The 26,739-nt window shown below is 41.0% G+C and overlaps 1 protein-coding gene across 3 annotated transcripts in view; it reads right to left on the bottom strand.

The window, feature by feature from the left end:
• Positions 1-26,739, bottom strand: part of CLNK (cytokine dependent hematopoietic cell linker) — a 154,540-nt gene that overhangs the window by 119,375 nt on the left and 8,426 nt on the right. For all 3 annotated transcript variants that reach the window (XM_001499285.6, XM_070262704.1, XM_070262703.1), the window contains exon 2: positions 21,555-21,607. In XM_001499285.6, coding sequence (XP_001499335.3) covers positions 21,555-21,565 — 11 coding nt within the window. In that variant the 5' untranslated portion in view covers positions 21,566-21,607. The remainder of the gene's footprint in view (positions 1-21,554; positions 21,608-26,739) is intronic.

Here is a 26,739-nt window from a genome sequence, read left to right as displayed (position 1 = left end):
TCTAGAACTTACTTGTCTTGCTCAACTGAAACTTTATGCGCATTGATTAGTGACTCCCCATTTCGCTCTCCCCCCAGCCCCTGGCAACCAGCATTCGACTCTGACTCTAGGAATTTGACTACTTTAGACACTTCCTAGAAGTGGAATCACGCAGCCTTTCTGTGACTGGCCTATCTCACTTAGCATAAGGTCCTCAAGTTTTGTTCACGTTGTTGTAAAGTGCAAAATTTCCTTCTTCTTCAAGGCTGAGTAATATTCTCTTGTATGTATATACCACATTTTCTTTATCCATTTACCCATCAATGGACGTTTAGGTAGTTTCCACGTCTTGGCTATTGTGACTAGTGCTGCAAGACCTTGGGCCACGAAAGGGAGTGGGATGAATAGTGAAACAAGAAACTTCCTCCAAAGAACCTTCCCTGATCCCGCTCCTCTCTGGGCTCCTGCTGCAGCCAGAGGGAGGTGGCCTTCTCCATGATACCAAGCATCCTGTGCTGTCTTCTCTCACAGCATTTGTTGCCTCTAACAGCTAATGATGTGGTTTGAGACACAACTGCAGTGATGATTGACAATGTGTTCCTGTCACTGTCCCCAGTGTCTAGTTAGTGCCCCGCCTATAATAGAGAGTTCACTAGATGCTTGCAAAGTGAATAAATGTGCTTTAAGGGAAGTTTTAACTCTATTGTTCTAAGATTCCACATGCCTCTTCAAGTATCAGTTCCTCTCCTTTCTGAGGGCAAGAACCTTATAAATCAGCACAATTAAACAGAAGTGACACAAGTGCCTAAGTCAGACAGACTTGAATTTGCATACTTAACCGTCCAACTTTGGAGACAATAATACATTTAGTCCTTAGGGTGATCTGATGACACAATGTATGTACCAGGTACATATTGGGTACTTAAAAAATAGCGCACATGTACACACACATGCACACACACATATTATCGTTGCATGTATGGATATTCATTTCGAAATTTTCAAATTCTAATTGCATTTCTGACAACTTTAAGGCTTCTTTTAAACAAAACACAACTGAAAGTGAATTAGAGGCTTAACTTTGCAAGGTTAAGGTTTATTTTTAAACTTAGAGAGCTTTAGAAAAGACAGTTTATGTCACTTATGTGTCAGCTCAGAAAATAGACCCAAGACTTGAAGTGCAAAGTGAAATGGTCCAATGATGGGTTTCCAGGACATGTTATCAGCTTTGGAGCAGATGTGTCCAAGCAAATCTATTTTGTCAGGCAGAAATTCCTCACTGTTGATGAATCTGGCTTACGGAAGACAGAAGTGGAGGAGACAGAAGTCGGCCACCAAGCTGTGTGCTTCTTGGCAGGGAGCATGACTATCCAGCCACACTACTGTGATCAAGGTTGAGAAGGCCTAACTCCCCCGAGCCATGCTAGTGTGATGGAGGCAGGTGGCCTCCTCTTACCTGCTTCTTCCTTTTTCTTGTATGTGAAACTTTGAGAATTTTCATGGGCAAATGAAACTGTATGACTCACAATACCTCAAGCAGCCAGCATTCAAACTATTATTCCTAGCTGTTTATTGCCCATGAGGATTGACTTATGCAGATGTTTCTACAGGAACTAGTTGATCCCAGCATTATTTCCAAGGCTGTGGAATTGGCAATATGAAGAAATTGCTGAACTAAGATTCTTGTCAAGACTACACCGAAGAAAATATTCTCTAGGCAGCCTTCCTGGACCTTCCCCTTCCTTAGGCAGATTTTTCCACACTCTTTTTGTTGCCATCACTGAACATTGTATATACTGGATCCCACTGGTCCCTAGGCAGTACTGTCATTTGTGTACCTCCCAGGCTTCCCACAGACAGTCAGCTCCTTGGGGTGGGGTCTGGGTCTTACTTCATCAGCACTTACTGGGTGGATTCAGGCTCTGGGGATGCATAGTAGACACAGCTTATCCTAGGCTGGCCCAGAAGTTACCATCAAAAATTTGCTGTCCATTAAGAGATCATTTCTTTCCTCAACCATTTCCTTCTGTGACTCTTTGGTGAAAAGTGAGGACTTAGAAACTGCAGTTACAATCTCAGGCTTGTTGGGGAAACTTCCAAGTCCTCTGCTTTTTTCTCCGATCTGATTAGTATATGAGGCATCTGAGCTGGTGGATTACGAATTTGAAATTTTTTAGGGCTGAAAATAGCCCGACATCTGTCCCCTTTGGATCTTGAGTGTTATTAGCAGTGGGAAGGGCACTTAGCTATAGAAATATGACTGAGCTCTCTGGTGGGACTGATGGAAAAGGCCATAATAAATCCACCTGCAATGCAGAGGTGAGCCTCTCATGGGCAGTGCTGGGAGAGAAGTACTTTATGTCTTGCACCTACTATGTGCTAGGTGAGGCCTTTCTTGTCCAACTCAGTAATTCTGAGAGATAGGTGTTATACTTACAACTTCCCAGAGGGAGAAGTAAACTACAAAAAATGTTTCAGTTATGCATTCAGCTGACCCATAAGAGACACTATTCTAGGTGACAGTGATGCAAAAATGATGAAAACAGACATGTTAGCTGCCCGAAAGCCCAGAGACACTCCTCCTCTGATCCTCAAAAGGCCAGTGTAGGTCAGATTTTGGACTGAAACTGGGCTTCCAGATTCTAACTCAGTATTCATTCCACTACATCCAGTGTGCTGAATCCACTTGTTCTGCTGTGACCGCTCTCTGGACCTCATCGTGTTTGGTATCTCACTTGCATCCTGGTGTTACAGGACAGCTCTTCACCTTGTTACTGATGTTCTCAGCAATACATCTCATCGTGAAAATTACTTTGTAATGAGACATCCCATCTATTTGGTCCTGCTGAACTGATTAAGACTTTCCCACATATTATCTCGAGTGGCATCATAGGCGTGTAATCTTATGAGACATCTCTGCTTTATAGATGAGGAAACTGGGCCATTTGTCTGAGTCTCAAATGTCACTAAATGCTGGAGCTGTTACTATCTTATGACTCCAAGTTCAAAGAAGTAACAATTAAGAGGCACTTGATGCTAGGCATCTCCCGTGTATTTTATACACATTATATCATGTAACCCTAATCTAACAAGTGATGGAGGAAAGATTGGGACTGTGGTTTGGTTGATTTCAAGGTTTAATCTCTTTTCACAGCAGCCACAGTCATCTATCTTCATGATCAAACATGCTGCCCTTTCAAGCATCTGGCGTATGAAACATGGTGGAGAAAATGGGTGCTATTATCTTCCTTTTTTTAGACAAGGGAGTCCAAGATTCATAAGGAAGGTGCTGCCTGGTGATAAATAAATGGCAAGCAATAGGATATATTGGAGTATATGAGGAAGCCATTTGGTGTAAAACTAATTCAGCCTGACCTTGTTTTTCCAAAAGTGCCTGACGTGGCTGTTGAGCATGCATTGTATATCTCGTTTAAGTATTTACTATGTCCCAAAGACAAGAACAACGCCCTTTAAGGTAAAGAAAGATGTAACTTCCCCCACATTGGCATTTCCTAAGGATACACATCTCTCCCTAGGCTGGGGATTGATTGTTGACCTGCTGTGACCTCCCAGCTGGAGACCACAGACCTGCTAGCTGCCATGTTCATCAATTGCTGTGTGAATCACTGTGTGAGCTAGGCAATCTCATGACTGTTGTAAAAGGGACATTCCAATCATATATGATACATGCTCTTTGATGGATATAACCACTCTGTACGCCACCATTTCTTTGGAGTGCTCCATTCCTTTGTGAAAGGACTCTCCCAGGCTATCTGATCCTCAGATCTGGCTCATAATAAACTCACCTCAATCTGGATTTATAGACTGGTTATGGATTATTCGTGTTGACACTGGGTTTAAAAAGCTTGTGAGTGGCAGAGAGAAGATGAGGCTCAGGCTTTCTGGCTCTGAGTCAAGGGCTGGCCCTTGTTCTAGTCTCCTAGACCTTGGGCCCAAAGCTTGAGAAAACAAAGCAGCTTGGTTTAATCTACTAACAACCCATTTAACAACCCAGCTAAAGTCCTTACTTTCATCACTCAAACAAGGGAGGTCTGGTTTTCCTGGGAGGACAGAACCAGTGGCCTTCACTGTCATAGAAGGAAGCATGTTTTCCAGATCTCACGAAGAATTCTCATGCTAGGAAGGAATTTTCCTTCCACGTATTCCTGGCAAAGTCCTACTTGTCTTCAACATTGTGATTCTCACATAAGTCTCCACCTGCCCCTCCTACCTGGGTAGATGTAGGCACCCTTACTTCTGTGCTCCTGCGTTACCTTCACTTTCTACTGGCACTTAGTAAATCTCCTTGCTTAGAAACTCCTTGTTTGCTGGTCCATTGCTCCACTGGATTAAGTTTGGGGCTGATAAGTCTCCATCTAGTCGTCCCTAGCAGCCAGCACAAGGCCTCGCATATAGGAAATAAATAGATGAGTGGATGCACAAACGAATAGATGTCAGATTGAATTAACATATGGATGAATGAAGAAGAGAATAAAGGTTTGAATCAACTAAAGTCTTAATTTATACACTGCTAATGTTGCCTATTTCAATAACTGCATTATAAAGAGACAATTAGATATGTCTACAGATGCATATATAGTTTGAATATGCCTATATTTATGTCTATATTTATCTATATCAACATTACGTACCCACATAAAGTTAAAAATCACTCTGATCCCACATGAAGAAATCACTGCTAACATTTTAGTGTATACCCTTCTAGAATTTTCTGTACCAAAAGTGATACAGTGATCTTTAACATGTGCATCATTTTGGAATGCTTTCACTTTTTTTCTGTACCTTTCTGATTTATTTTTGTATTTTACATGAATATGTTCCTATTTTACAATCAAGGAAAACAAAGTTTTTTACAAAAGTCTTATTTCTTGTATTAAAAAGGCTAGTACCTTTTACAATCTCTCTTAAATTAAGATAATAACTGAGAATTGCTAAAATCTATGAAGGATTACTATGTTCAAGATAATGTTCTAAGCATTCTACATATATTCAGTCATTTAGTAGTCAGCACGATTTAATGAGATCAGTATTATTATTATCTACATTGTATGGATGAAGAAACTGAGGCACGCATAGGTCCAGTAACCTGTTCAAGGTCACACAGCTGATAAGTTATCAAAGACAACTTGATTGTTTAAGAGGGAGGAGAAATCTAACACTGGTGTTTTCTTATGTGCATTACTCATTTAATCCCTTTTTTTATTCCTGAAGTGGAGGATTATTATCTTGTACTGATCCAGGAAACTGTGGCACAGAGAGATGACATTACTAATCCAGTCTTCTAGTTTTAATAACTGGCATGGTCACATGTTAGAGCCCAGACCCCACAGTCATTCCATAGCAGCATATATGGCTGTTCATCTATTTTAGATTTACTGATGTGTTTTTTATTTGTTTGTTCATTCATGGATATAAAGATTAATTGGCAGTACATATATGGATCTATTAATACTGCTAGGCACATAACAAACAATAGCTTAACCCAGGCTGCTGCCTGATACTGTTTCCCCCTTTTAATGTATAGGGTAGCCCTCAAATCGTTTATCTCTGAAGATTAAATCTAATGAGGTAATGCATACAAATATGAATAGCACAAAGTCTGGTACGTAGGAAGAGCTTAGTTCACATTCATTGAATAGGCATTTGCAAAACTTTGGTGAATCATATTGAGTAAAGAACACACCAATCCCAGGGATGCGTAATTTTTTCTTTATATAAACATAAGAGCATCACTGATGAAATAAAAAACATGAAATCCTCTTTTCTTCTATTTTTAACTGCAATTTTATTGAAATATAATTTTAAAAAATTGAATTCCATAGGGAAAAAATGTCTTTTATTTCTTCCAGCATAATGAATTAGACACCTTAACTGAAGATTTCATGGAAAACAGTTCAAAAAATAAAGTAATTTATTATGCCATCAACTGCTGGCAAAAATAAGGACTGCTCAGAGAAAGCCCAAAATTCAAATAAAGGTGAGAACCCAGAGAGGGAAGCAGAGCACCGAAGCTGGCTTTCTCTTTGGTGGTATTGCTAAAACAGGGGAAAATGGTCTGTGATTTTCATGGCCTCACAGAGCACGGTGGGCTTGAACTATAGCTCAGATATTCCACTGTGGAGAGTATAGTAGGAGACCCCATCCCCATATATATCTGGACTCTAAATGGCCACAGTCTCAGTGTAAGAGTGAACTGGATATAAGCCTACCTTCCACATTCTCAAACATTGGTGCAGAGTGAATTTTTTACTCGGAGAATCCATAAATACCCATGGGTTTTCAGCCCAGATTGTCTAAAAACTTTCAACCTGAGAATTTAGTGTAAATAAGTCCTGTTTTTGTAGTTCCTTTAGGCATCTGACAAAAGCAAACCCAAATCCTCTCTGTAGGAGCCCACGTTCAACTCAGACCTCAAAGAATTCCTGCAGATTAATGTCTAAGAAAAATGAGCACACAGACAAAATTAGAAAACCCTTGAGATAACAAAGCAGGAAATTAAGAAATGGAAGAAACAATAACATCAAGATCAGCTGCTCAGTCCTTAGATGTTAAAGTTATCAGGCGAAGTATATAAACTAAGTGTGTACATTATGTTTAAATAAGGAAGGGGGTTAGTATGAGAAAGTAAAAGAGAAATATTATAAAAATGATCAGGTGGATTTGGGAAAATAATTACTTTATGGATTTAATAAGTTTAGACATAGCTAAAGAGAATTAATTAATTCATTAGCTGAAGGATAGATCTTTAAAATATATCATTCAGAATTCAGGATAGAATAAAGAAAAGGAAACTATAAAGGGAGCCTGAGATATGGCAGATGGAGGGTGAAGGTCTCATATAGGTTTAATAAGAATTCCAGAAAGATAGGAGAAAGAGAGCAGCACAAAAAAATTATCTGAGAGATAATGAGTTAGGGTGTTCAAAAATGGTGAAAAGCATCATAATAGAGAATCAGCATTTGCAATGGATCCAAAGCAGGATAAATTAAAAAATTCACACCTAGACATATTATAGTGAAACTGCAGAAAACCAAAAGCAAAGTGCATGCAGAAGGAAAATAACTATTACCTTAAAAAATGGCAATTATATTGATAATCGACTTTTCAATAACAGCAGTGTTTGGCAAAAGGGTAAAAATAACTTTATGGTTTGGAGAGAAAATGACTGTTAACCTGAAATAGTATGTCCAATGAAGATGTCATTTTTAAAATGAGGGCAAAATAAAGACTTTTTTTGGCACTAAAACGTATTTTCCTACAAAAGACCTCTGCACTAAAGAAAATTTCAAAATGTTTTCTTCATACTGAAAGAAAGTGATCTTCAGTGTAAAGTTTGAGATAGTAAAAGAAAAGATGACCAAAGATTATTTTAAATATTTGAGTAAATATTCAAAAACATTGACTGTTTAAAATAATAATAATAATAATAAAGTATTAAGGGGTTAACAAATGACACAAAATTAAAATACATCACAGTGGTAGTATATAAATTGTGAATGAGTCATCAGAAATAATGTACTGAAAGGTCCATGTATTGTTCTAAAAGTAGGTAAATAACCTTAGAGATTGATAATTTAATTAGATATTAAAAATTTGGGAAATTCTGGGGCCGGCCAGGTGGTGCAGCAGTTAAGTTCGCACATTCCGCTTCAGCGGTTTTGGGTTCACTGGTTCGGATCCCGGGTGCAGACCTACGCACTGCTTGGCAAGCCATGCTGTGGCAGGCGTCCCACATATAAAGTACAGGAAGATGGTCGTGAATGTTAGCTCAGAGCCAGCCTTCCTCAGCAAAAAGAGGAGGATTGGCAGCAGATGTTAGCTCAGCACTAATCTTCCTCAAAAAAAAAGGGATATCCCAAAAATAAAAAAAAGAAGGTATAACTAACAAACTAGAAGAGGTAAAAGGGAGTGAGAAAAAAATACGTACACACACGCACATACACACATGTGCCTGTGCGTGCACACACACATCAAACCGAAAGAAGGAAAACAGGATACCAAAAGAAAAAAACAAAAAAAAAGGAAATAAAAAAGGAGGGTAAAATAGGAAATACAAAATAAACTGTAGAGATAAATTTAAATATTTCAGTAATTACAATAATTGTAAATGGAGTAAATTCTTTAGTTAAAAGACAATTTTATTTTACTGGATTAAAAATTTCACAATCCAGCTATATACTTTTTATAAGAGACACATCTAAAACTTAAGGATAGGAAAATTTGAATATAAAATAATGTAAAAGATATACTATTAAAATACTAACTAAAAGAAATCTGGCCTGGTTATATTAATACCAGACAGAATAAATTTCTTTGAAAAAGTGTTTTTCCTAAGAGGGTCATTACATAACAATGAAAGAATTAGTTCACGAAGAAGTATAATTTGAAAATTCTGTGTTCCTAATAACATATGTATTTACAATAATTATTAGGAAAAAGACAAATTCACAATCATATGAAATATTTTTAACACTTAGTCTTCATAACTGATAAGATAAAAAGACAAAAGATCCATTAGAATAAAGAAGATTTAAACAACATAATTAACAAAATCATTCTTTTGGATATTTCTAAAACACTTCATTCAATCATGGTAGTATATACCTTTTTTTTAAGCACACAGGGAACATTGCAAAAAACTGCCCTATATTTGAACACATAACAACTTCTCAAAAAATTTCACAAAATAATGTCATATAGATGATTTTCTGTGAATACCATGCAATTAGGTTAGAAATCACTGACAAAAAGATTATTAAAAAATTCAAATTTATCTGGAAATCATCAACTCGTGAATCAAAGAAGAAATGATAATGGGAATAAAAGTATTTAAATCTGAATAATAATGTAGAAATACATAACTGAAATATTTTTATTAGAAAGGGAGAAAAGCGAAAATTTAATTATTAAAGCACTAACTTGGTAGATCAGAGACACAACAAAAGCAAAAGGCCAAGAACATAGACAGAAATAATGAAGATAAGAGCAGAAGTCGCTAAACATGAAATGAATTCACAATTGAGAAGACTAATGAAATTGATAATCTTCGGTAAGCTTGATCAAGAATAAAAGGGAAGACACCACAGGACAAAATTAGAAATGTAAAAGGAGACATAACTATAGGCACAACAGAGGTTAAAATGACAAGAGAATATTAGTGAATAAACAAATACTTAGAAAAAATATAACAGCAAAAATTACTCTTGAAGGAATAGTAAAACTAAATATCTTTTTATAATCAACAATGATATTGAATCAATAATTGAAAATCTTCCTCCAAGGAAATACCAATTCAAGACAGTTTTTCAGTAAAGAAGAAAATGATTCCCCATTACACAATCTCTTGTTGAGAACAGAAAACTGGGAAATACACTCTAACTCATTTGATGAGTTTAGCACAAACCTGAAGCCAATGTCCAGCAAGGAGAGCAGGAGGAAGGAAAATGATAGAGCATCTCACTGAAACTCACTAATGACTCATTGCACCAATATACCACTGCACCAAAAATTAATATGTTATGACCAAGTTGTATTTAACCTAGAAGTTCAAGTTTTGTTTAACATTAGAAACTTCATTAACATAAATCATTACATTAACAGAAGGGGAAGGAAAAATATATAGTCATCTCAATAAATAAAAAAAATTGATTAAAGTTAATACTTACTTGTAATTAAAAAAAAAAAAAAGACTCTTGGTAGCCTAGTCTTTAACTTGATTATTGGAAGCCTACCAAAATGTGAAAGAACCCTCATGATTTGTGCTGAAGCATTGAAAGTATTCCCTTTAAGAGCAAGGATGCTCACTGTCACCATGTTAATTTATCATTGTTTTGGAGGCCCTAAGCAGTGCTGCCAGACAAGAAAAAAAAGCATAAAAAATGGAAAAGAAGAAATAAAATTCAGTTATTTACAGATGATATCATCCACAAGGCAAACCCGAAAGAATAAATGGACAAAGATTAGAATTGATGAAACATTTAGCAAGCGTACTGTATACAACATTTATAAAAGCATATGCACCAACAAACACAAAACTATGAAGTTTTGATATCTTAACATTTACACTATCATTAAAATATGTAAAGTGCCTAGAAACAATTCTCTCAAAAGATATTAGGTTTCAGTCCTTCAGGAAGAAAATTATAAAACATTATAGAATTATGTTGAAGTTTTTTCTCTCTTCCTGAAGATATATAATATGTTCATGAACTAGAAAACTCAGTATCATAAAGATACCATTTCTTTTCAAAGTTATCTATAGATTCAAAGTAGTTCCAATCAAAATCCCAAAAGGTTGTGTGTGTGTGTGTGTGTGTGTGTGTGTATTGACAAAGTGATCCTCATGTTTACATTAAAGAGTAAACATTCAAAAGCCAATTCATTGATGAAGTACAAGCTGGATGATGTAAATTCCCCGATACCATGAATTACTATAAAGTTATAATAATTAGGACTTGTGTAATTAACATGGGGTAGATAATTTAATCATGGCACAGAAGAGAAAGCCCAGAAAAAGATCCACCCGCATAAGGAAACTTGGTGTATGACTGAGCTGGCATTGCAGATCAGTGCAGAAGGGAGAGACTTTTTAACATATGCTGCTGAGTAAATTGTTTATCTGTATGAATAAAACAATGATCCCCCATACTTCACACCATACACAAATTAATCAACTCAAGGAAGATTAAGGGCCTAAAAGTGAGAGGCAAATTTTATGATGTTGGACTTCAATATAGGAAGCTATCTTAATGATCTCAGGGTAAGGAAAGTTTCTTTAAACAATACACAAAATCAACAAATCAGAAAGAAAAGTTTGCTATGCTCAACTGCCTCAAAATTATGGTCACCAAAAGAAAACATCAAAAGAGAAGGAAAACTCAAGTCAAAAACTGGGAAAAGAGTACAGAATAAATAAAAGCTCATACAAATCAATATGCAAAAGACAAAAAGCCTGACAGAAAAATGAAAAGAAGATTTGAACAAGCACTGTGTGCAGATGAGAGGGAGATAATGGCTAGTAAGTGTCTGAAAAGATGCTTAACCACATGTGAGGTCAACAAGGGTAAATTAAAACCACCTGCCAGTGTGGTAAAAATTAAAACTGCCTGATGGAGGGTTGATGAGGTCAGGAAGCAACTGGGTCACTGACACACACTCGTGGGAGTGTAAAATGGCCTGGTGACTTTGGAAACTGTGACATTTTGTCTAGTGAAGTTGGAGGTACGCATGCTCTGTGCCCCAGAGACTTCAGTCCTGAGAATATACCTCTGTATAAAGAGACTCTTGAATACATGCTCCAAGACACAAACTGGATTGGTTTCAGTATTGAATTAGCAGGAAGTTTAGTGAGCCTGTTAGGTTTTGGATAGAGATTGTGCGACTAAATTCTTAGTAGCAGTGGTATGAGCAAAATCTGGAAAACAACCCAAAGGTCTATTGACTGGACAATGGATAAATAAATAGTAGTGTATGCACATAAGGAAATATTTATATAGCCATGAAATTGAAGGGATCATGGCCCTCCACTACATGGAGCATCTTTGGAATGTAAATTGGGGCAGTCATAAAACAGACTGTAGAACAATAATAGCTCACACGTATATAGCCCACCCTATATTCCAAGCACTGTTTTAAATGCGTTATACAAATAAGCTTATTTAGTCTTCAGAAGAACGCTATGAAGTCAGCACTATTAGTGTTTCCATTTTCCAGGGAAGTTTACTAACTTGCTAAAGATCTCACAGGTCATGTCTGGTAGAACCAGTTGTTAAAAACCAGGTATTCTGGGCACAAAATATCCCCTGTAGTATGATTCTTTTGGCTTAAAGTTCAAAAACAAGCAAATTAAACAAATTATTTTTAATGATACAAACATACATGATAAAATTAAAAATAAAGTGAATGATTAACACAAAATTCAGGGCAGTTGTTCCCTGTGGGGGGTGAGGAGCTGTGATCAGAGAAGGGTGAATGAAACTTCAAAAATAATGATATGGTTTAAAAATGGGGAATGAGTGCACATATCTGAACTGTTTTATTGTTCTTTATAGCTTATGCATAGCTTATGGCTATTCTTTTGTTTCTAATCAATATTCAAAGCAACTGAAGAAAATAAAGGAAGAGAATGAAACCTTGCTGAAGATGGCAGAGAAAGATTTCATGTTCCTTCCTCATAAAATTTCCTGGATCTCTGCTAATAGAATCCTTAGAAAAGTCCACAGAAGCTGACCTGGATGTAGAATTCTATTATTCAAAGAATTTTTGTTCAAACGACAATGGCAACAAATGGCAGCGCAAACTCCTCTAATTGCAGCCTATCCAAAAGGCAACATGGCAGGGGAGCAAAACCCATCCTGCCCAAATGGGATTTTCAACATTGCAACTCAAATTCAGGCCTTGATCCTCCTTCTGATCACAGATCACGATTTCTTTTCCCCACCGATAAAGACATATGGGAAATAGAATTCTACTATCCATCATATGCAGTCAAGAAATTCTCTGTCCAATTACTTAGAATCAGTTTTTAAGCAACATAATTCAGTTTTTCAGTCAATTTAATGTTACCCTTTATGTTAAATCCTAGTCGAGCTTTCCCAGCTGCTGTGACTTCTTAAGAAAGTCTCTCTCTGCTCTCTCCTCCATTTGCTGCCCGGTAACATCCCATCGTTCCCCCAGCTCAGCTCGCTGTCACCTCCTCTGTAAAGATGTCTCTTCTAGTACCACCACACCTCGCCCCAAGATTTGCTCCCAAACAGAATAACCCCTCACTCCTCTGTGTCCCCTCAGCACTTTGCACACACTTGGAACAAAGGACACCTTACTAGCCCCCCGCTCACCCACAATTAGTTGTTTATCGCCATTCTCATCCAGAATGAATGTTCTTCAAAGTGAGATATCAAGCCACACAAATCTCTAAATTGTATCCTGAACATCTAACAGCAAAGGGTCCTGCATGAAGTAATAATTGCGATGATGATAAAAATAGCAGACAATATCTGTCTAGTCATCTCTTGCTGCATAACACACCAGTCCAAAGCCGTGGCTTTGAAACAATGACTTATTTTTATCTCTTCTCCTTCTCAGCCGGATGGGCTCCTCTTCGGGTCTGTCAAGCTGTTGCATTCAGCTGGTTATCTCAAGGCTGGACTGGGCTGAGTGCCCAAGACGGCTTCTTTTTTTTTAAAAGATTTTATTCTTTCCTTTTTCTCCCCAAAGCCCCCCGGTACATAGTTGTATATTCTTTGTTGTGGGTCCTTCTAGTTGTGGCATGTGGGACGCTGCCTCAGCGTGGTTTGATGAGCAGTGTCATGTCTGCGCCCAGGATTCGAACCAACGAAACACTGGGCTGCCTGCAGCGGAGCACGCGAACTTAACCACTCGGCCACGGGGCCAGCCCCCCAAGACGGCTTCTTAACTCTCCTGTCAGATGCCTGACGCGCCTCAGCCTCCCTGTCTCTCCATGAGGCTGTCGCCCCTGGGCTTCTCCACATGGCCTGGGCTTCTCACAGCATGGCCATCATAGCTGGATTCCAAAGGCAGGAAGCAGAGTTGTCTGGCTGTTAAATCCTGTGCCCAGACTCGGCACAGTGATCTTTCTGTTACAGTCTCTTGGTCAATACTGTCAGAGGCGCAGGCAAGTTAAAGGAGGTAGAGAAGCAAATACTCCTCTGAATGGGGAGGGTCCCGGTCACACTGCACTAAGGCATGTGGGATGAGAGATATTCTGGCCATCTTTGGAAAATACAGTGTGCTACAACATCTATGGAATGTTCCCTGGACGCCAGATAGTTTGCTAAACCCACTGCATACATTGTCACTTAATCTTCTCAGCAATCCTTCGAAATAGTTACTATTTCCATCTAATACATAAAGAAAATGAGGCTCAGAGAGGCTAAATAATTGCCTAAAATGTCACAGCTGGTGAGTGGCAGAGCTGATATTCCCATCAGATCACATCAGAGCCCACCCTCTGCATCACTGAAGTATTTGGTCTCCTCACCATGGGAGCTAAATAAATGTTTGACTTTAATATCTCCCTTTTTGGATTAACTAAACAGAATTATTTTTAAGCTCTTAAAATATATATTTTAATCTCCTCCCCATCCCCAAGTAATAGAGAAGAATGGAAGGAAAGAATGGAGAACCAAGCAGGAGACACTCATAATTTTCTACTTGATATTTAGCCTGTGATCAAAACTCCCTTGCTCTTGCTTATGACTTTGTCTTTCTTCACCAGGAATTTTGAAATTCTAGGGAGCCAGGCCTCCAGGAAATCCTTTTTTCTCTTTCCAATGGGCACATTTTCCAGGACTTCCTAATATTGGCCCCAAATCATATCCATCCAAAACTTTTGGAAATCTTTTCACCTTTTGGGTTTCATGTGCATTTGGATATGACCAAAGGTTTTTATGCAGTCAACTTTCTTCTCTTCCTTTATCTTATCTGTGGGGAAATGTTGGGTATATGTTAGGTAGAATATGCAAGTGACTGGTGGTTTGGCCTTCACAGAGTATCCAACCATACATGCTGGGCCTTACTTCCGCTTTCTCTGCACATTTATGTAAGCAATACTATGTGATCATTATAGACTGCTATTGTGGGTCAGGGTCTCCAAACATTGGTCTGGCTCATAAGACTCCCTGGAGTGGCTGGTTTTGCTTATTAATAGGTAATAAAACACAAAATCTTAACATTTGGACAGGGATATATTAATAGAGCTTGTCAAATTAGTTCATGAGTTGTGTCGTTTTCTAGCAGTGGAAGAATATAAAATATGAGATGCCTAAGATGATGGGACATTGCATTGCTATAAAAATGACTTTAATAACATTGGAAAATACTTATGATATATTAACGTTAAAAGACAAAATAGGATGCATAATTGTATAAGAAAGACTAAAAGGAAAAATATTCAATAATTTTGACCACTTTTCAGTGGTTTGATTAGTGGCAGTATTTCTTTACATATATATTTTTTGTATTTTTAAATTTTCTACAATAAATTTACATTATTTGTGTGATAGGAATAAACTCAAATATTAAAGTAAGTCACAGTTTCCGTTATTCTTTGTGACATTTTTAAAGACCATAATCATGAGAAGTTCAACCTTGTGGATAGTTGGCAGGAGACTAAGTTTGTTCAGCTGAACGTTTCCCACGTGGCTGAAAGCAAGTGAAGTCAGCTAGCTCCATCACCAGCTGGCAATGTCGCCATTAAGAGAGAAGGAAGGCTATCTGAAAATCCCCTGTTCTTCCATCACCACCCATCTTCATGAATCTCAGGCCAACCACACCTGCTGCTCCTGCAAAGTTCTCGCTGGCCATGTCTACAACCTCTGGCAAACTCTCACCCTGTATCTCAGCCATGCTCTCTCACAGCTTGCAGCTTTTTAATTACCAGCCAACCACGAAGAGGAATCCTAGCTATGTGACTGATAGCACTAGTGGACAGGTCTGGTTGGCCCAAATGTTGGTTCGTAATTACTTCTGGGTAACTAGGAAGGCAGCCCATGCTGGCTACTCTGCTGGGTGCAAGACTCTGATCTCAGGATGCCAAAATTGCTGCTTCTTGTTTACCCAAGATTCGGTGGAATTTACACTTATCAATTCCTGCAAATCAAAATGAAGTTGCTCCCTGAGACTGAAGGCAGGGCTTGTTCACATATATCATGAAGGAAAATAATGACCTGAAGTTTACAGTGAGTTTTATCATGCGTACATATAAGGGGAAACATCGTTTATTGGGCATCTCCTGTGTATCAGCCATTGAGCTGGGCCCTTTTGAGAAGAGCTGATATCCACCCCCAGCTAGTGACTGAGTGGACTTTAGCATACAAGCTTTCAAAGAGATAATATTCCTCTAATAAGCAAAACACTCATTCAGTTGCGTGATGTGTCCCTGATGAGAAATACGCAAGATGATGTTCTTAATCATTGTGAAGCAGTTCAATATGGCACAAAGATCATGGATTTTGGAGTCAGAGAGATGTGGCTTTAACTCTGGACCCTGAATTTGGGAAAACTTTTATCCCAAGCTGGGGGGTGGGTCTCATGTGACAACATGGGAAGGGTGTTTTAGTGCTCAGTAGCCAGACAGCCAAACACAGATCAACATGCAAAAATGACTAGCAGAGTGACTGTCCTATAGGAGACGGTCAACAATTTTTTACTCACTTTACCCTTTCATTCTCTAACTAGACAGTGAATTCAAGTGAGAAAAGTATTGCAGGAGAGTGTGGTTATTTTGCTAAGCAATGAGGTCAACGATTAACATTGACTTGAAGCTGGCCTTGTTGATGTCAATACACAGAGGAACTTTCTGACACTTTCTAAACTCCCTGTCTCAGAAGGTGGTGAGCTCTTTATCCTAAGAGTATTCAAGAAGAGTCTCGATTTGATCTCACAAGGCTATTGCTATGGGGTTTACAACCATGTGTGGAAGCTTGAATTCCAACCTCTAAGATTTTCTCTAGCTCTAAAACTCTATTTATCATTAAAATCTATTTTGTTTATCATTAAAATTCTTCCCCAAATAAACAAACATGAAAGCCAAGTTCCCTGATGCAAGAGAAGCAATACCAGGTTATTGTCAGATAATTTGATTGACCCTGGGTGCCTCTGTAATGAGACACCATCACAGTATAATTGTGTTACATGTGACAGGACACACAGTACTGCATGCTGGGGACCATGGTGACACAGCCTACTCTAATACTCCTATAGCATAAAGTATCAAGTTTAATCTTGGCCATAAAACTGCCTCATAAAACTTTACAGTAACAATGGAAATGTTCAACACCAAGGTCAAGATAAAATAAACCACTGGATAAAATATAGGTCCACCATTCTTTATCCAAATTCCTTAGGGCTAGGAATTGAGAATATTTTGGGTTTTAGAACAGGAATATTGTGCTTGTACTGAATAATATGTAATATCACCAGTAAGTCTGGAGCGATACCTGGTCCTTAAACACACTAATATTTCTGCAGTGAAATGTGGATATTCACAGTAAGCGAGACACGTGAGGAATGTGCATAACTTCACCTCATTGCAGGTCAAGTTTTGCTGTCAAATTAGTTACAAAACCTTTCAGTATTTCCAAGCCTTTTGACTTTGGAATTATGGATAAGGGATTAGGAAATTTATTTAAGTACTAGCCTTCAAACACTGTTTTTAAAGAAGATTTAATAATGTGGGACAATGTTTAGAATACAAAACAGTATGATTAAATGAGTGACTGAAAACAACAGAAGTTTTAAAAGTAGGTTTCCTGAAATTTTAAAATATTACACAAAGATATAGAATAATGAGTTAAGAAATCTACAGCAAAATAGTGGTTATTTCTAGGTGCTAGGATAATTGGTGATTTTCATTTTCTTCTTGGTAATTTTGTACATTTTCTAAAATTTCCATGAGGACTAGGAATAATTTTAACAAGGGACAAAGCTAGTTTACTCCCACAGCTTTTCATTGTTGTTACAAAGTGGATACTTTGGGGGCGCTTGCTCTCCCGACAGTGCCCAATCTGGGATGTTCAAGAGCATCTTCCTCTCGAGTTCCCAAAGCGGCCTGGCCGGTGCAGGGCGTCTGCTTGCTGGAAGGGGGCTCAAAGCAGTCACTCTAGCGGCCTCTGTCTCTTCCCAAGCACTCAGAACCGCAGCACAAAGTTCTTATCAGTTCTTTGCAGAATGATGAAGAGATACTGGAAACCAACCCTAAGACCCCTTTATCCAGCCCTGATGGCGTAATGGGGCAGCGGGCAGTTCTGCTCACATCTCTCTGACAGCACCAATGGGCTCCGAGGAAGCAGCCCTTAGGTACTATTTTCATTGATAGGAAAGCTGAAAGATTTGTTGCAAAAAAAGTGAATGTGAAATAGCCTGCTCACTTCAGAGCAATTTAGAATCATGACATCCGGACTCCTTCGCATTTGTGGAACTCTCCCATCACTTTCTACACAATACTAAAATGATTTGCTTAACTTATGGCTAACGTTCTTTGAGGGCAGGGACTGAATCTTATTCATCTTTATGAGGGAGGCGCCTAGCCCGGTGCCCAGCAGTGTATACTCAGTACATGCTTTTGACTGAACTGATGCATTTATAGGCAATACTTGTGCATATACTTATATTGCATGTATACACATATATACATATATGTAGATATGTAATACATATATGTGCACATATGTGTGTATGTATAATCTATCTCTGATCATTCATTTGTGTTTATTCATTCATTCATTGTAAAGGTGCCCGATGGGAGATAGTAAGAAATTAGCTGTCATTACAAAGGCCATTTAGAATTCCAGGTTATAAAACTGTAAGGAATGCCAGGTTATAGAATTGTAAGACACCTCAAATCAGCATTTTGCAGCCCCAGCTGCAGACTAGACTCAGTTGTGTGTTAAAAGAAAGTTCCATTGTCCAGGTGTTCTGATTTCTCTGGTCTGGGGAAGGACACTGAAATGGCTTTTTGTTGAGAGCCTCCTTGATGATTCTAATGCTCAGTCAGGTTTAAAATCTACTGGTTTGAATTAACTGGGTTAATGATTTTCACAAAGGAAGGAGTGCTCCCCTGAAGGCATAGCAGAACAAAACCCTCTGTGTGTGTGTTTTTGAGCGTGTGTGTGTGGAGGAAGGTCATAAATTTCCAAACTACACTCACGCAATGTCTGACATGTGGCTGCCTTCTCCCAGTCATATCTTGGCGAATATTGTAGATACTTCTTGAATATTCCAGAAAGGAGCCAGTGCTGGGAACCACTGTTCTAGTCCAGTGCTTCTCAAACTTTACTGTGGCTAGATCAACTGGGGATCTTGTGAAAGTACAGATTCTGATGCAGCATCCTGAGAGGAGGAAACCGACGTTTATGAAGTTATGATGATTTGGTCTGTTCTCTAGGCTATGTATTGGCAGCTTCTTATCTGACATGACTCTAAGGCTGAAATCACAAAGCTATCCTTTGGAAAACTTGATGAGAAGCAATTGCCAACTGTCTGGTGAAAACCAAAGGTAGTGAAGTCCCCAGAAGGGACATATCCTCCTCTTTATAGGGGAGACCTTTGGCACAGGGTGGGATCACAGACAGAAATTAAAGCAGGGGTGAAGGTCAGGACTGTCAACCACAAAGCCAGATGGAAGCTCACAGCAAATATCGCTGGGATTGTCAAAGTAACCCTGCATTGCCCCCAAAGAGGGATGGGGGTCTGAAAATAAAGCCTGCCATAGGGGGTTGAATGGTGGCCCTAAAATATGTCCCCATCCAAATCCCTGGCAGTGGTGAACGTGACTCTATTCGGAAAAAGAGTCTTTGCACATGTAATTAAGTTAAGGATCTTGAGATGAAATCATCCTGGATTATGCATGTGGGTCCTAAATCCAATGACAAATGTCCTCATAAGAAAAAGGCAAGTGAGGGGCCAGCCCCGTGGTGCAGCGGTTAAGTGCGCACGTTCTGCTTTTCGGCAGCCTGGGGTTCGCCGGTTCAGATCCCGGGTGCGGAGATGGCACCGCTTGGCACACCATGCTGTAGCAGGCGTCCCACATATAAAGTAGAGGAAGATGGGCACGGATGTTAGCTCAGGGCCAGGCTTCCTCAGCAAAAGGAGGAGGACTGGCAGTAGTTAGCTCAGGGCTAATCTTCCTCAAAAAAAAAAAAAAGAAAAAGACAAGGGAGATTTGAGACAGTCAGAAGAAGAGAAGGCACAGGCACAGAGCAGAGGCCATGTGAAGATGGAGGCAGAGATGGAGGGAGGCGGAGATGGAGGGACGCAGCCATGAGCCTGGAGACTCCTGGAGCCACCAGCAGCTGGAGGAGGTAAGGAAGGATTCTCCCCTGGAGCCTTAGAAGAGGGCACAGACCAACCCACACTTGATTTGGGACTTCTAACCCCCAGAACTGTGACACAATACATTATTGGTTGTCTGGACTACGCAGTTGTGGTCATTATTCTGGCAGCCCTTGGAGACTAATGCACCTGCCCTGCTGTTGATTCAAACACCACACACCACTTATTTGATTATCTTATAATGTGGCGGCTGTCTGCCACATTCATCGCCGATCATAACTGTGGGTCTGAGAATTCACCCTCTTGTTGTGTGACCCCAGATCAGCCAGCTCTCTAAACTACACTTGCCTTACCTCCCCAGCTTGTGCCTTCCCCAGTTTCCCTCAGTGGTGGGATAAACAGAAGGAGCACTGGATTTGGAGTCAGACAGACTTGCATTCCAGCCTCAGCTCTGTCAGCACTCTCTGTGCTACCTCAGACAAGTCACTTAGACAAGGAAGTTGATGCTCAGAGAAGTTCATGGTGCCTGCCGTCCAACCCCACTGTAGGATCAAAGAGAAGCGTGTCTGAGCACCTCGCATGGAGGACATGCTCCCTAAATTAGGTTCCGGGTCAGGAGAGCAGCCCATCTGTGAACAGTGCACCAGGGAGCTTTGGCTCCACTTCTCGTGGCAAGAGGAAAAGCACCAGCTCCAGCTTCCCCATCCCGTGGGCCTGGCTCTGTGTCAGGTCGGCCCACCTTGACACCCATGGGCATCTGTGGGTAGCTGTGATGCTGGGGCTGCTGCCTCCATGTCACTCTGGACAGCAGCCCTGTACCCAGGGCCCACCTGTGAGATGCAAGGGTAACCTGGTTACCCTGTGCTGTCCTCCAGGTTCTCTCCAGGACCAGAGATCCACCCAGAAACCAGGCAGGCCCCAAGCCAGATCCTGCTTTCTAGAGGAAGGGTGAAGTACTTCTCAAATATCCAGAGGGTTAGGCAACTTCCAAAATATTATACAGCTGTAAACTGATGGAGCAAGGGATCTCCACACAGTCTGCCTGACTCAGAAACCCATGTTCTTTCTCCCACCATCCCCCTGCTTCTCATTCCCCACAGAGGAGAATAACAGTGCTATCTTGCCAATTGGCAAAACAAAGCAAATAAATAGACGAGTAGATTGATTTTAAAATTAGTACACCAAATTTTCTCAATTTAAAGGTCTCTTTTTTCACTATAAATATTTCTTACACTTGGAGGCCTGCTATCATTTTACTGTGTTAATAGACATCAGGAGCGGGATAGATTTTTTGCTGAACCAGATACACATGTGGATATCCTAAAGGGACCACACGACCCATGCTAGGTGCTCCACAAAGAGCAAGTTGAGTTCCAGGTTCTCGGTGTGGGAACAAGTGTGTGAACCATTGCTCTTTTAGATCTGCCTTCACACACCAGGGTGTGGAGGGATGGATGGTATTTCCGGGTGCCCGTCTGGCATTCTGGTGCTGGGGTATCTCGCCCCTGCCCCAACCACACACCCATCCTGGGCGAGAACAAGTGGCCTGTCCACAAAAACCCACTGTTACTGGAAAGGGCATTCTCTGAACACTGACGTGCATACCCTCAACCCCGGCCTCTCAGGCTCGGCCTTGAAACTGGACATGCCCTCCCCGTTGGGGGGCACATTGGCATCATTCCTTAGTTCATATGCCAGGATCTGACTCCTGTTCCCACTAGCAGATGGGAGATTTGAGCTCACCGGGGCATTGAGGTACTTACTGCCTGTTCATAGTTCTTGGCTCCCGGCAAATAAGAGGGATCTTCAACTCAGCCTGTGGAAACAAAAGCAAACTCGTTACTGGGCCTTCACATCATGTTTTAATTCTGGTGAACATGCTACTGCCGTTTCTTGTTAAAATAGGATACCGGTGCTGGCTCAGAGGAAATGACGGAAAGAGAATCAATCCAGGTCAATAATTGGTTTATTTTTGGAGCAGAGTGGGGGAGGGGACTTTCCCCTGATATGCTGTCCTCTTTCTGTCAGCATTCATCCCATCTGCCCTGAGGAGCTCAGCAAACATATCCTGAGCCAGGTTTTCCCTGGTGTGCAATTGTGCGCTTCCCCTGGGCACCCGGGGCACGTTAGCCCAGGCTTGCTGGCTCTGCTCAGGGGCGTTCACGCATGCGCAGGAGAAGGCATGCTTCTCCTTTCAAAGTGTGACTTTGCCATGAAATATTTATTGGGAGTTACATTTATATACCGCTTCACATAGGACACAGCATTTTATTTGTGGCTTGTATTCACCCACGTAGGAGAGATCATTAGCCCAATTTACCACACAAATTAGCAGTGGAGACCCTGGGAGCATTTAATAGGGGCTTTCCATCAACGATTGTATTTAATCTACACAAAGGCCCTGGGAGGGATAAAGCATATTACTCACAGTATCACTTGGGGTTCCAGCAAGAAACAGGGGTCCCCTCAAATTGGGTAATTTGAGTTTAATAAAGAGACCACTTAAAAGGCGTGGACAGAGTGGAGGGAATTCACAAAGAACAGTGGAGGACCTGGGGGTGCTGTGACCGTGCCTGGGCCTGGAGGGGTCAGGGAGGCCAGAGGTCACTGGGACCCAGAGACAGGGCCGATGGAGAGAGAACTGTGGCTCCCAGTTGAGGGACCTGCAGGGAGGGAGCTGTGGTGGTGGGGGGGGGGGTGGGTGGTGAAAATCCCCATCTCACGTTCCTCCTGCCCTGAATCTCCTGCTGCTTTCTCCTACTGGACAAACTCAACAAGGAGCCAAGGCTGAGGAGCCACTGACATGGTTTCCATCCATCGGCCTCCTGGGGCTTCCGGTTGAGTGTAGCAGGTTAGAGAGTGGATTTCACTGTTAGAGAGAACTAGGCTCAGGAAGGTTAAATCATGTGCCCAAGATCCCTTATCTGCAATAAGAGCCCAGATCCACAAGACTCAAAAATTCCATTTCCTAGCCAGTCACTAAACTGCACCCCACTGAGCTTTAGGCACTTCTAGATCATTCTTCAATCCATCTGTCCATCCATTCATCCACCCATCTATCCAACTGCCATTTACTGAAAACTTACTTGGTACAACTATTGTGGCCAATAAGACACAGCCCCTGCCCTCAAGGCACTCCTAAAGCTCAGTATGATACAGATTCTGCATCCCTCTATGACGGCTGTTAGCAAAGGGCTTTGTAAAAACAGATGCATAAGAAACAAAACAGAACAAATCCAAGTTCTGCCTTGGAGAGCCAGGGGAATCTTCATAAAGGAGAGAATACTTGAGCTGGGTCTTGCAGAATAAGTCTGTGTCTTCTGGGCTTAGAATTAGGGAAGGTATTCTGGGCAGGTGGAGTGCTAGGTGCAAAAGTGTGAAGATGTTAGATTGCATAGTGTGCCCGAGAGGCTTTGTACAGCCTGGTGGGACCACAGAGGTCAGCAGCTTGGTGTTGGTCATATGTGAAAATGAATTTTTTAAGTTTTCAAGACTATCAAGTATCACGCATGAGAAAAGAAGAGATTTGGACTTGAGCTGTGTGCTCTTGGACCAGTAACTGCAGGAAAGTGACTAAAGAACTAGGACTGACTTCAGGTCCTCAGACGCCACATGTATTACCCCACAGCCACATCCTCCATCTGATGCTTCTAGGTCAGTGAATGACAGCAGGGAAAGGGGAGGTGGCTATTAGGCTCTCGTTCACCGACAGTCCTCTCTGGATGCTGTGTGAAGTGTCTAGTTCGTGGCCTCTTTGGAAGTTGTCTCTTCCATAGTGGTGGGGAACAGAACTCAAATATATTCGTCAATATAATACAAACAATGCACATCAAATGCTGGGAGATTCTTGGACTGGAAATTGAGGGACTCCGTTCAGTTCCAGTGCTGTCATTAACTAGCTGTGTGACATTGTGGGAGCACTTCATCTCTCCTCATTTATAAATAATGATGTCCTTATCTTTCTTTTACTGTATTGTTTTAAGTGTGAAATAAGCTGATGCATCTGAAAATGTCTTGCAAACTACAAAATGTTATGGAAATATGAATAACAATTACTTGCATAACAGTGTAAGGTTTGCAAGTTGCTTTAACATCAGTCATGTTATGTTTGGGTATCTAGGGTTATTGACACTGAGTTTTAGATTATATCAATATTTATAGGAATTAAATTACTTGATTATGGTCATGCGGGACAAATTTGTATCGCCCTTCCCCACTTTGAGAGCATCTACCACTTAAATATCTTGCTTATACAATCGCTTCATTCCTCTGAGTGCATTAACCGGCAGTGCTGAAGGAGCGCTGACAGGGGATAAAATAAGTTGACCCTTATGGAGGGCTCCCTATGCTCCTGGCCCGCGGCTAGCTCTTACAGACGGGGTGAAGGGATCACAAGGTGCAGGGCTGTCTCCTCCAAGGCAGTAAGCCTTGGATCCGAGGCCTGGGGAGGTGGTCAGGGAAGCTGCCTTTCAGGCCTGCTCCCATGGTAGACTGCAGCATTGAACAGAACATTGGGACATTCTGGGCTTCAATTTTTTCGCCTGAAAAACGAGCAGGTTGGGCCCAATACATCTCTTCCAGCTCAAAGATTTCATTAAAAAGTACTATTTAAAAAACTACAATTCATCCATATTTGATGACAAAAAGTGGTTTCAAAAAGTTGAGAAATCTGTTATTATGTTTCTCACACTTTATTGTCTTCCCTAATAGAACTCCCTCCATAGCGCTAACAAAGAGGACAACAGGGAGGGGCGGGAGGGGCCTGCGAGGAATCCTTAACTTTTGCCTTATATGTAAACCTTTGTAAGTTATTTGATTTGTAACATCAACACTTATTAGGTTTGTATATTAAAATCTTAATAAAAGTTCACAAAGATATTTTACTATTGGCTTTGGAGAGACGTGAGCAATCTATTGTACGAAAGGAATTTTAAAATGTCATGAAGACAGCCCAAACTTTTCTGGAATTTAAAAAGCAAAATTTGGGGGCTTAGTGACCCACCTTGGCGTCTGAATCAGCCAAGTGGTGTCATCAGCATGACAGAATGGACGGCACTCTACAAGGCCAGCAGCACTTTGCTCTACTCAGAATGCTGATGACCCTTGTGAGAGCGCCACAGTCTTATCTGATCTTAGTCATTTTGTAAAGGATGTGGCGAGCACGAGCCATGGTGAGTCAGACAGGAAGAATTTCACATCCATAGGGTTATGAAGGCAATGTGCTAGAGAAAGACAGGGCCCCTCCCTTCCTGACGTGTATTTTCAAAAAGAATAGAATGGACATCAAACACCTGCCATGTCTCCCCTGTCGCTGCCACAGTAACTGAATACGATCCATATTTCATTCTGCTTTTACTTTATTTTTTCATTTTTTTATATATATATTTTTTTCTGCTTTATCTCCCCAAACCCACCCCTGTACACAGTTGTATATCTTAGTTGCAGGTCCTTCTAGTTGTGGGATATGGGACGCTGCCTCAACGTGGCCTGATGAGCGGTGCCATGTCCGTGCCCAGGATCTGAACCCTGGGCCGCCGCAGTGGAGCACGCGAACTTAACCACTCAGCCACGGAGCCGGCCCCACTATTTTATTTTTTTTTGAGGAAGATTAGCCCTGAGCTAACATCTGCCACCAACCCTCCTCTTTTTGCCGAAGAAGATTGGCCCTGAGCTAACATCTGTGCCCATCTTCCTCTACTTTATATGTGGGACGCTGCCACAGCATGGCTTGATAATTGGTGGGTAGGTCCATGCCTGGGATCTGAACCAGAGAATTCTGGGCTGCCAAAGCAGAGCACGTGAACTTAACCACTGCGCCACTGGGCCAGCCCCTCATTCTGATTTTATACACAACCAAATGGACATTTGCAGACATTTAGTAACCTGCTCTCCATCCCATCTATAATAATCTGATATTGCAAACCATTGGCCTTGACACTTTTTAGTTAGTGTTGGGACAGCTGTCTACCTGTCCTGAGCCTCAGTTTGCTTATCTGTAAAATGAGGGTAACACAGCAGCTTTCTGCAAGGCTCTGCTGTGGATTAGATGAGAACATAAGGTATCTAAGACATGGAGAAATAGTGATGAACATTAGCTTGAACTTTAATTAAACGCCCTTTATCACTGTTAGGTTTTAGTCTCCAGAAATGAGAAGCACTTATCTGCGGTGAGTGACCAGCAGTGGGGCAGGCGAGGATTCTCACACCTGTCTGCCCTTTAGAATTACCTGGAGAGCTTTAAAAAGGACTGACACCCCAGAAGGCTTGGTTCAGTTGTTTCTGGGTGGAGCCCAGGTCTTGATAGTTTTTCAACGCTGCATGTACTCTGATGGGCTGTGAGACAGGAGGAAGGGGACCTGAGAGCACCAGTCCACGCTCATCTCTGTCTGCCCAGCTCCACTCACTGACATCTTCTCGTTCTCTGAGAAAGGATCAAACAATCACACTTTCGTTCACCCTGCTGTCCCAAATTTGCCCTAAACGGAAATACAGGAACTGCCGCTGCTCATAAAGAATCCTCCATATGTTTAGTTATTTCTGAGTTAATTTGCAGTGAAACATTTAGGAAAAATCCACCACATCCAAACGTTTATGACATAGATGAGAGTGAGAGAGGCTTCGAATCTCAGCGAGCAGTGATTTCTCTGTCGGATCTTGCCTACAGAAAACGAGTAAGTAAAGTCCAGGCTCACACGACTGTCGTATGAGGTGGAATTGGTTCACATATCCTGCAAACATTTAATGAAGCCTACTATGTGCTGGGCACCATCCAGAGAGAGGAATTAGAGGCCACCAGCAAGGCCCTGCTCTCAGAGCACGAGTCTGTGTTCTCCGGGGTGCTGTAAACGATCCTGATGGAGTGAGATTCAAATGTGGATATAAATACCAGTGCTCCTCTGGCTTTGACTCAGGGACCTCGAGGGGCTGCAGCAACCCAGCCATAGGGAA

Source organism: Equus caballus, chromosome 3, assembly GCF_041296265.1.
Source record: "Equus caballus isolate H_3958 breed thoroughbred chromosome 3, TB-T2T, whole genome shotgun sequence".
Lineage (NCBI taxonomy): Eukaryota > Metazoa > Chordata > Mammalia > Perissodactyla > Equidae > Equus > Equus caballus.
Note: the sequence above shows the minus strand (reverse complement) of the source record. Positions and strands in the feature narration are given on the sequence as shown.